General features: G+C 37.5%; 1 protein-coding gene across 1 annotated transcript in view; it reads left to right on the top strand.

The window, feature by feature from the left end:
- Window positions 1-12,034, top strand: part of NRG3 (neuregulin 3) — a 332,377-nt gene that overhangs the window by 301,173 nt on the left and 19,170 nt on the right. The window contains exons 5-6 of the mRNA XM_058810699.1: window positions 6,183-6,285; window positions 11,305-11,431. Coding sequence (XP_058666682.1) covers window positions 6,183-6,285; window positions 11,305-11,431 — 230 coding nt within the window. The remainder of the gene's footprint in view (window positions 1-6,182; window positions 6,286-11,304; window positions 11,432-12,034) is intronic.

The raw sequence follows: 12,034 nt of genomic DNA, 5'->3' as shown, positions 1-12,034 counted from the left end.
AAATTTAATTAATATCTTGCAGTGAATGTACTTAGATATGGCTTTGAGAGTTTGTTAGATTTGAGTTCTGGAGGTAGCTGGCACAAATCCCAAGTTCCCTGCAGATAAACAGAAAAGATAGTTTCTTAGGATACCCAAGTTAAAATTAATTTACCTTCAGAATTAAGATCTTGCTGTTTAAAAGTACTAATCAAATTTTCACTTTATAACAAGTAGTACCTACTAACGATATTGGCACCTTCACTCCTGCTGTAACCATAGACAACACAAGACCTGTGTAAAGTTATACATTTGTTTTTTTGATTGTTTGGAGGTTTTTGCAGGTAACTCTTCACCATTCAGTTAATTTTATTTAAGGATATCTTTTCCATTACATTTGATTGAGATTTCACCTTTCACTCACCAACCTAACACTGAGAGCTCAGCCTCAGAGTTACAGCACATACCTTTGCATCCCTTTTCATGGTGAGTGATTACACCTAATTCATTGCTTCATTTCTAATCTCGTGCAAAACCAGTGCCAGTGCAGCATTAATGGTGTTGAATCAAGTACTCAAAATAAGTCAGTCAGACCTGTTGAACAGGTAATGCACTTGTAATATATAATGGGCTGCATCTGTTTCACTTTGCATTCATTAAAATACTTGTGCTGTGGACATTCCACTCGTAGAAGAAAATTATTTTGTTCATCTTTATTACAATCAGAATTATCTAACTGTTCTTCCCAAGAAAGAATCAATGTGAAAACTGTGAAATGTTTTATGAACTTCTGCCAGCAGAAGTCAGCTTGCTTTGTTTCCAGTCTGAGATGGGAATCTGTGCAATTAACCTTGACTCTGTCCTCTCTGTAAATGATAGCAGATAAAAACTTCTGCTTCTGGTTTGGGAACCTAAGAGTCTTGAATCCCTTTTAAAAGGGAAATTCTACCCAGACAGACCAAAGTCTTAAAGCAGAAAACTCCATGTCTTTTAAAAGTAGCTGAGACTTAGAAAAAAACATGATATTTTATGTAAAGTAATCCATATGCACTTAAAGATGTTGAAACAGAGTTGTCTGGGGTGGATTTGTCTATATCATGTATTTGCAAAAATTTCTTTAGAGGTTAATATGTTTATATTGCATTTTGTCATGTTAATCTCTGCAATGGAAAAGGCAATATCCTTGTGCTTACAGAAAGAACAAGGGTCTTGACTTACTCAAGGTCAAAGAAGAAATTTGTGAACTGTGCCTTGTAGCATCTCAGCCGTTCCTCTCTGCCTTAGCACAAGCCACAGCATATGGCAGAGAATCTGTGCAGTAGGTTTTTGCAAGTGCAAGAACAGAGAAAACTCTTGGGAGAGTGGAATGTCTGATACTGAGGCAATCACAGATTTTGTGGAACATGCAGGCTTTTTTTATTCTCTTCATGAATTAAATTTAGAATGCTGTATATAGTTCAGTACTTCTCACACATAAATCTACCTATATTGAGAAACATGCTTTAATTACTCTCTTTTATCTCATGGGAATCTGTATTTTATTGAAAATCTTGATATTGTGGATGAGGTTTCTGTGTAGTCCTGCTCCATTGTTGTGTGTGGCACTTTGAGGCTGCTGGACACCAAAGAGAATTGAAGTGCCTAATGATACTTTGGAGGTTCACTTCAGAAGTGAGGTTCTGGCTCTGCAGGATATTCCAGTACCATCTGGAATTGAGGTGTGGCAGGAAAGCCATGGGTAGGCATGGAGGGAAATGCAAAAAGTGTGGCAGTGAGGTCACAGCAGAGATCACAGCGTCCAATTCTCTGCCTCTGCACGGCTCAGTTTTTGCATGGGGACAAAACCCCAAAACCTTGCCTGTAATCTATTGCTGCCCTGTAATCTATTGAGGAAAAGCTGGCTCTGTGCACAAGGAAGCTACAGGATTCCATGTGTGCCAATCACAAGATAAAGGGTTTCCCATATTTGTGTGTAGTGTGTTGTTACCTGCAGTAATGCAGAGTGGGTTCTTAGAGGAGAAGGGAGTGAGGAAGGTAAAGGGGTGCTGGGTGCTTTTAGGGTTTGTGCTTTTTGGGCTGGGAGTTAAAATTTCAGTATAAAAATTAATCTGCACCTCTATTCATTTTCATGGGGGGGCTTTTCTTCACAGAGCAAAGGTTAAGTAATGCATTTGTATGGTAAATGTTGTAATTTCTCAGTTGGCTTGGTTTGAATAGTCAGTAATTATTCTCTGTGATGCTTGTGACCATATTGAGATTTTATTCAAAAGCCATGGGAATAAGCACAAGGGGGAAAGTTACTATTTTTGTTTTGTTATTGTTTTGTATAGGCCACATGCACAATGCTGTTCTTCGTATTTGAAATCCCTTTCAAAGATATTTCAACTCAAACCACACAAAGGAACCAGAGGATCCAGTGATTATGGCTGGTAATGATATTGTGGATTTAGGTGCTGACAAAGCCTAGCATAATCTGTTTTAATTAACTAATTTTTTTCCTCAGTAATATGGTTATAATCATACTCAAGGACCTTGTGCCAGCATTCTTCCTTTTATAATAAAGTCAAAAAGAAGAGACCAGTTTCAGCTTATGTACAATAAAAAAAAAAATATCCTTTAGAAATGGTTGTTATGAGAAAAATGTGTCCACCCTACACTTTTTAGTCCTCTAAAGACATACATGTATGCATCAGTGGGTCTTTCATATGCATAAAGTAAACAGGATACAGACTGTAAATTTTAAAGAGCAAGAGAATTAAAAAATCCAAACCCCCAGTACCTGGAATATAACATGTACTTTTTTTTCATAATGTATGTGAAATTTAACTGTGCTGTGAGCAATGGGTCACTAGTAGTCATTTTGTGTTTCATAATAACAGCAAATGAGTTAGATAAGCTTAGAAAACTTTATAGTAGGTTGAAAAATAAGAAACAATCAATAGCATAATTGAGAATGGGCTCCACGTGTAACAGGGCACAGTGCATGGGGACTTTTCTTTGGGAGCTCAGCCTTGCAACAGGCACCGTGCTCCTTGTGAGTTTGTCTTGTCTTTATGTTCTGAGAAGACCTTTCTTTCCATAATTTTTATTAAACAAATAAAATCTGCATCTAAACAGTTGACTACGTTACTTTTCAGCACTGTGGTTGTATTTCTCTCAGTAGAGGTTGTGTATTTTTTGTAATTTGAATACTTGGTGAAATTCGCATTCTGTAGTCTTAATCCTCCAGTGGATTATCCAGGAATATCCATGGCAGTTTATATTTTGTTTTTTAGCAGAAATATTTTCTTGGCTGCTCATTAAATGAGGAGTCCTCTCCCGAGAATATTTGTTTCAACAGACTGTAATTGAGGTGATGTACTTCACAAGGAATATATGAATATATGTGAATAAAGAGAGACTTATCATTTCAGTCACACTTTGGTTTACCTTGGGAAGTTAGTTTCAGTATGTAAATAAGTGTATGCACCAGCTGATGCAAATCCTTGAGTGAAGGAGAAGGAATTTGCAGTTCTTCTCTTTTCTACGCTTTGAATTTCTCCAGGTTTCTGTTCTGTGAGGGCCCAAGTGCTTTGCAGTGCTTGGCTACAGCCATCTCCATATTCAAGTAATTTTTGATGCTGCTTGTGTCAGCTGTGTTACCTGTGCTTAGCACAATAGTGAGGTTAGATCAAGGCAACCATGAGGAGATCTTGTTTGCTGAGAAGGATAGATTGCATTGCTGTTAGTAAGAAGGTGAATTTTAAATAAAGTCAGCGTAGAAGATTAGAGAATGGAAAAATACCAAACTGATTATATTTAAAATGTTAAAGACAAAAAATGCTGAAATCCAATACATAAATATTTACAGGATGTAAAAGATGAACAAAGGTGTCTAGAGAAATGGAGTACAGGTAATCAATAAGTACTTCTTTAAATATACACTGTACAAAGTAAACAAAAAGGAAAGAAAATATTGATCAACATGTGTTGAAAGCTGGTGACAGGGATTAATCTGACTGCACAAAAGACTCAAATCTTCACATAGTTGTTTTAGCAAGATCATACTGTCTGGTCTCTGAATTGCTTTTATCTTGGTAAGGCTTATTCTGAAGCATCTTTAACAAGGCAGTGATAGCTATTCAGGACTGACAAAAGAACATAGCTGTACTAAACAAACAATTTCTCAAAAAGAAATAGCAAGAGAAAAAATAAAGTATTTAATGAGGACTTCAGTTGAAAGAAAATCAAAATTAAGCCTAGTGTACACATTACTTAAATCAATTTATTTTTGTGAACAGATTTTTAAATTGTTATTTATATGGAATGTTTGAGTGAAACTGCAATTCATAACTATGTGTGGTTTAGTTGGGGCTTAGGCAGTAGGTGCTGACATCAGTATTCAGGCAGAACAGGTTAACAATTGCTGAAATGAAGAGTTTTTGAATGAGCTTGTGTGGTTACATCAATGTAAGAATTCAAATTTGTTAGATTTGTGTATTGCTGTGGAAATTGAAGTTGGGTAACTGTGTTTGCACAATTGCTTGTAACGGCAAACAAATAAATAAAACAAAAGACATTAAACCCCAAACATTTAGTTCAGTGCCAGTAAGGATTTATTGTCTAGATCCAGATTTTGGACCTCCCAGTGACGAATAGGCCTAAAGCTGTACTGGAATCAATTTAGTGCAATATGAACAGAATTTCCTTTTGAATTACAGTTTCTTCAGTTATTTTTTAGACAGGTGAAATATCTATTTGCTTCTTTTAATTTTTTTAAGATAGTATTTTAGAAATACAATTTTTAGACTTTCAAATTTAAATGATGGGGAAATGTCAGCAGAAGCTGAGGATATTTTCTGTCTCAGATCACTGTGGTGTTGTTTGAGAGAGCAAGTAGACAAGTAATTAAAAAATCAAGATTTGATACTGTAATTTTCTTTTTAATAGCTTACAAAATAATAACTGGGCCTTACAAGAGACAGATGCTTGTGTTTAAGATTCCAAATGTTGAATAACAGCACTATGATATTCATTCTTGAAAAATTGTTAATTAGTACTGATTAGGGTACTGCACATAGTCTTTAGTGATTTGCCTAGATTTACCTTGGTGTCTTCATACAATGTTTGTTATGAACCTGAGAGTTTCAAACTTGGAGCTGCTGCCACCTACTTGACATGTGTGCCTGGTGTTTCCATGTTTGGGGGTGCCTGCACTGAGAGCCCCAGCCTAGGCAGGAAATGTGGGTTTGTCAGCACACAGGGCTTGCGCTATGCTCTGATAATCCCACGCGCCGCCTTTCCACCTGGAATTTGTGGATGAAAATACTGGCTTGTACGTTGCATGTTTGGAAAAAAGTGATCTTTAAAAATAGCAATCTGTTTGTTGTGTTCACATTTTGAGCTAGAAGAGTGGTTGGAAGAATAAACATAAAATGTAAGTCTGAAGGAGCTGTTGAATTGAATGTAGGAATCTCCAGTTGCTTATCAGCTCCTGTCTGCTGCCGTGAATGAGTGTTTTCTCCTACTTCCTTAGCTTTTTTCTTTTTTTACTTTCATTCTGTTTCTGGTTTTAAAGTTATTTAGAATATTATGAGATTTATAAAGAAAATCTGGTTTTTTAAAACTAAACACCTATCAAAGCAATATCTGCTGCTTCATAGCAAAATAGTCATTGGGTTCCATGCAAGTTCATTGAGTTGAGTTTTTACTCTGGCATGTTTTGCATAGGCTTCAGGACATGGGAGTAAGGCATTGGAATCAATGCCTTACTCAAATCAAAAAACCTTACTCATTCAAATCAAAAAACCTTTACATTTTTGGGGTAGGTAAAGGAGGACTCTGACTCTTGTGGGACATCAGGAGAGCTCTGATTGTTCTTTCCTTAGGCCAGAAAAACTCCGTGGTGGTAGGGCTCTTTATCCTATTGATGTTAAAATCTTTGTTAAGAAAAGGTGAAAAACAGCATGTGGGGCAGAGAAAAGATTAAACTGTCCTGACTGTCATTATTATGTATTTCTGAGTGTACTGGGGCCATTTTCTAAAACTTCTGAGGAGGCCCCATCTGCATGGACCTTGCTAGAGGGGGAAGCACCCATTCTGTGGAGGAACTATCCAGGCCAGACCTCCAAGAATCTGTCCACCATTAGTGAAGCCATGAGGGGCTGCAGCTCCCTTTAGCAGGTGTGTTCTGTGCTCCCTAACGTGCCCTTTGCTGCCCACAGAGAGCGAGGAGGTGTACCAGCGCCAGGTGCTGTCCATCGCCTGCATCGTCTTCGGCATCGTCGTGGTGGGCATGCTGTGTGCAGCCTTCTACTTCAAAACAAAGTAAGAGCCTTCCTCTGCTGTGCCTGGGGTTTAGCTGCTGTCCCTTTTGCAGCCTTACAGCCCTTCAGCTTCCCCCCTCCTTTTGAAGTTGCTGTTATCTCTGGTCCGGCTACAGCAGTTCCCCGTGGCTGCACTAAGTCATCCCCAAAACATAAAGAGGAGCAATGTTTGTTCTTCTTTCTATTTTCTGATATCACAAAAGAATAGATTGTGTCATATCCACTTTTTTTTTTTTTTTGACAGTAATAATTTTGTGTCATTTACCATCACTGCAATAATCACTTTGCTCTTCTGAAAATGGTAGTTTAAACATACCATCTCCTTTTTGCATTTAATTTCATATCTGTGCATGTCCATTTTTCTATACTGAGAACAAAAGTTAGAAATGCAGAAACAAGTCCTCTACAGATATCTGTGGCCTGTAGTTAATACAGCAGCCTGTTGATGAAGATGCATATGAGTGCCTGTAACACAGAAGCATTTGACCTATTCAAGTAGTGAAATCATCTGCACTAAACTATTTGCAAGTGAAATGCTGTCCACTCTATTCTTTTATCTTCCCAACTGAATATTATTTTATAATATTTATTGTGATGTGTGTAATCTGAGTTGCAAAAACCTCATAGCAGTTACATGGCATGCTTGTCAGTGCCCCTATATCAATAAATATGTTCTGTATGGTGGTCATCCTTCATTCCTGTTCTAGCTGGAGTTAATGAGAGAACACAAATCAATATAAAAAAGTACCTGCATGAGGCTAGTCAGGGTGGCTCAACATCAAAAATGTGAAGGATGGCACTATTGAAAAGTTTGGATGTTTATCTGAATCCCTTTCTAAAATTCCTTTTAATATGTAGGAAATCCAACAAGGATTAGGTTTTATTTAGAAAAATATTTAAATTGACTTTTCCATCCGGGGGGGTGGAGGGGAAATCACCAGGTGTTTTTTACCCCTTTTCCTTCCCCTCCGACTTCAGGGGTATGCCATGAATGAAGATTTGAGTCAGTTCATGGTTTTTCTAAATTATTCTGATGTCTTGAGGGGTTTTGTTAATTGTTGTGTGGACATCCAGAGTGACAGTGATGCTAGCTGGGAAGGACAGAGTGGCAGGACAGTTCCTCCCTGCACACTCCTTCGCTGTAGTGTAAATGTGAGCAGAGACAGGCACTCTGGCACTGCCATTAGGAATGTCATTGTGCATTTCAGATCTGCACATCTCAGAAGAAAGAGTGAGTGAGAGTCTCCCTGGAAAGGCTTGAGGGTTTTGCTGATGAGGCGAGTTTCAGAAAGGCAGGATGGGTTGTCAGTAGGAGGAACATGCAGTCAGTGGCTGAGCATAGTGAGAATAAGCAGCCCCTCTGTTATTCACAGTGCCCCTCCTGTTCCTGCACAGCTGTGGGAGTGGTGAGAGCTGGGCTGGAGCAGCCTGCAGAGCACCCTGGCTTTGATCAGCTGTGAGGAGAGCTAAGTCTGAAAATAATGAGTGGAAATAACACTTGAAAGAGGAGGTTACAGGACAATAGTGCATCATAACTCAGGAGCAGGTTGGGGTTTGGGCTTTGTCTGCATTATTGATATTAGAGTTACTGAGAAGAGATGAAGTGGGCTGGTGCCAGACTCTGGGAACTGAAGTTTGGAGTTAGGAGAAAGTGAGCACTTCTGGTTCAGCCAGGAGGCTCAGACAGTGTACAGGGAGGCTGATCAGTGCCTCACACCCTGTCTGTGGCTCCAGCTGCTGCTGCCCAAAGAGGAGATGAAAGTGTCTAGGCTAGGTCTCATGGAGCCCAGGTAAAATTGTAAATGTAACATTGGCCAGTGTCTTAAGGATGCAAAACCAAACAAATTTGAAGTGCCTAACACTTAGCATATGTTAGCTTTGAGTTCTTGGGAGCAGGTTCTTGGGAGCTTCTTTATCAGGCATATGGACCATGACTGTGCTTAAGAATTATCAGAGCATTCCTCTTGCATGGGGGTTATCTTGGGGTTTCATTTGACGTACAAAAAATGGAGAATATTGCTAACAGATACAGAAACTCTGAATAGTGCATCCATTAAGAGGGAAGTTTCCATGAAGATCCTGACTTACTTAGTCTGACAATTCTATAATAACAGCTGCTAGAAATAGGCACTTACCTATAAGCCATTGAATTAAAAGTCCTTTTTTAAAATAGGCTCAATCTGAGAAAGCTTAGGACTATAATTAAACTCTGTGCCCTTCCAATTATTCCTTTTAGGTTAATCAAGAAAGGGCTGGAAATGTTAGCAACAGATGAAGAGTACAGTAATGGGCTGCCCTTTACAGCTTAGACTTTTACAAATGACTGGTGACTTTATTTCTTGCTGAAGTAAGAACACTTCATTGCCAAATAACTCTAAAGTAGAACACATAAGGCCCATTTGTTTTGAAAACAAAACTTATAAAATAAATTTATTAATCAGCAAGTAACTTTGAATTATTAATGATTTCTAGTTTTATAGCTATGCATCCTATAGTTTGCCCAAATGAATATGCATAAACCTGATATTAATGTTAGGTTGCATGAACATAAAAGGAAATTAATGATTGGATTGTTTTTCTCAGCAAATTACCTTCAGAAATTTCAGTTGTAATGTTAAAGACTGCAGTAATAAGGCTGAATTTTTGCAGTTTACTTACACATGTTTATAAATATAGAAACAACTCTATTCATTTTTATAAATGAATCCAAAAATTTTGTTATTTTCCTGATTAAATTATCATTTTGTATGTTTATGAGAGGTTCCCAAAATCTGATGCTTTGATCATTTTTCAGTGTCATTGTTCCTGCCTTACATAAAGTCATGCAAAAAATTCCTGAAGATTCCATAACCATTCTGGAGACCAAGCAAGAGGCTGGCTCTCCAGTAGGACATAGGAACAGATGTGCTAATTTCCTCAGTGGATGTAATTTAGCTGGTCAGAAAATAGTAGTTCTTAAAAAAACTAAGGTTGCTGTTATGAATCTCCCCTGGAATTTTATGAGAATCTGAAGAGCTCATTTGGACATTTTACAAATGTAATTATTTAATTTCACTGGATTAAAAATTTAGCAGATATTAAAAATATTTTTGAAAGAGATGTTTCAGACTCAACTGACTAATTTAATTGACATTATATTCCTTCAGATTAATTATCTATTATTCAGATTATTCCAATATTAATTCTACCAGTTTTGGCTAAAGAAAATCTTGAATGTTTTTGTGAAATTATTTTGAGAAGTTATTTCCTCACCTACCTCTATTCATAGATTTTACTAATTATGAGTTCCTAGCAATACTCAAAACATGCCACTCATATTTGTAAATGGTTACAATATAAATTCATTCCTTTCCATTTGCTTCAAAATGGAGTGCAAGCAGAAAGCCTACGAGGTGCTCAGTCCTGCATTTGTTGTGGCTTGTGACCTGTACTCAGGAAACGAGCTGTAACAAATACTTCTAAGCAGGTACTTACAAATTGTTGAATTTAAAGAAATGCTTACTTTGTGTCACACTGAACCAAAACGAAGGGACTCAAAAAATATTAAAACTATCTTATTAAAATTGAATAGCTTGACAATTGAATATCTTACAATTGAGAATTGTGATACTTCTCACCACTTACTTTCATTTTGAGGGAATTTGTCCTCTCTCACAGGCCCCTCCACTGAACACGTAACTAATTCATTTTCCTCTGCTTTCTTATACCTTCCAGCAGTAGACAAAAGATTCCACTGTGAATAAGAAATTCAGATTAATTTTATACTTCATTCAGTGTCAAATTCACTATCTGACACAAGATTTTATCAAGCTTAATGATGTCACAAGGGTTTCCAAAATAAAATCACCAGAAATTTTTCAAAATGCTGCTGAAGCTGCTTTGCTAAAATTCAAATTTCAGTATGTAAAGGCTGTATTTTATTTATCTCTTACAAATACTTGCCAGAAATCACTTCCTTTGGAAATTTGGCTCAGCACCAGTTGCTGTCCAAAACCTGCTGGTGGTATAATGAAATGCTGCTGCTGGTGAGTCCTTGACATTGCTGGGCTGTTTCCAAGGCCATTGTAGGTTCACTGCTGGAGATGCATCTTCTGGAGAGAGAAGGAAAGCAGGGAAGGAAAGAATTAAAATGGTATTGTGAATTTTTTGCTCATCATTGTTTAAAGCTGATAGTCCCAGACAATGTAGCTTATCACAAAAAAAAAAAAAAAAAAAGAAACTGATAAAAGAGCTTAAATGTGTTTTGCTAACAGTTTTTACCCAGCTGAGATAACTTTTTGCAGAAGATAAAAGTAATGTTTAAAGTTTGCTGTCTCATATCCTCTTTCATGTACAGAAGTTAAAAAACTGTTTGTCACTTCCACTCAATACAGTGTGGCAGAAACAGAGAAAGAGAAAGTCTTTGTTAACAGTGTAGTTATCTCCTGAATAATGCAAGGGATTCATCCAGTGGTATTCCTAGCTCTGACAGGGTGGATTATAGTATAATAACTCAAGAACACATTCTCAGTGGCCATTCTGACATTTTTTCCAGGTTTCAGCATATAAGCAGAAGCTGCTCAATATAAGATGTGTTATAGGTCAGGTCTAATCAGCCAGCGGAAATCTTTGATTCTTCATCAATTTTTATAGCCAGCAGGGGCTAATGCCTATTTTATTTGCCAAAACCGTTTTTCCAAATCAGGGCAAAATGCTTTTTTATTATTCACACTGACTTGCAAGCTATTGTTAAATGTGCAATAGATGATCTGACAAAACCCTGCACCAGCACAACGAGCATGCTATTCTAGTGATCTGAGAATAGAAGGTATTTTAAAACACAAGAGAGGGGTTTTTTTCCCCTTTGTTAAGCCTTGCCAGGAAACAACGGCTGCTCTGGAATATCAGACATCAGTGAATCAGCTCAGCTGGCTAGCAGGGTGAAGTTTTGAACAAAGGGAGCTGTGGCTATAAAAGTATCATGGCTCTAGCAGAAGATCAAGTGAGCTCTTTCTTACATGGATTTCATTTCTCTCTGCAGGAAGCAAACCAAGCAGATCCACGAACAGCTGAAAGAAACGCAGAATAGGAAAACCTACAGCCTAAATGCTTCCAGCATGATGGCAAAGTCGGAGTGTATGGCACAAAGCCAAGTCCAGCTGCAAAATGTAAGTAATCCTGCCAGCTACAGCACTTAATAGCCTGGCTGAGTTCCTGCTGCTGATGGCAGCACATCGTCATGCTGCTATTAACATCTGAGCAATGGGAACCACAATTCTCACCCCTTTCATAAAATGTTTTCTATCAGCCTCTTAATGGAAAGCAGGGATTTTTTTCTAAAGTTATTTCTATGGATCCTGGTACAATTTGTTCGTGTGGCAGACTTTACTGAACCCCCCAGCTCTGCATTCAGTGGTAGAAATCACTCTTATAGTTTCCTGCAATATCCATATGTGTCTGTATGTGTAGTGAGGGTCCTTGAACTTAAATGATGTCACACCTTCCAATAATTTATGAACCTGCAGGAAAACACACAGACATTTGTCACAGTTAATTCAGAGTGAATTCAAAATCTAGAACTAAATTTACACATGTAAACAAATGCCCAAGGGAAGACCATGCAGATGGTCTCATTTTTCTGGGTCTTTATTTTAAGGTACTTTAGTTTACAGAAAGAAATTAGTCTGTTCAAACTAAATTTGAAATATATTTAATCATTTTCTGAATGTAATTATATGTAAATCATTACAGTCTCACAATCATGAAATATG

This window comes from Ammospiza caudacuta, chromosome 9, assembly GCF_027887145.1.
Source record: "Ammospiza caudacuta isolate bAmmCau1 chromosome 9, bAmmCau1.pri, whole genome shotgun sequence".
NCBI classification, from domain to species: Eukaryota; Metazoa; Chordata; class Aves; order Passeriformes; family Passerellidae; genus Ammospiza; species Ammospiza caudacuta.
Note: the sequence above shows the minus strand (reverse complement) of the source record. Positions and strands in the feature narration are given on the sequence as shown.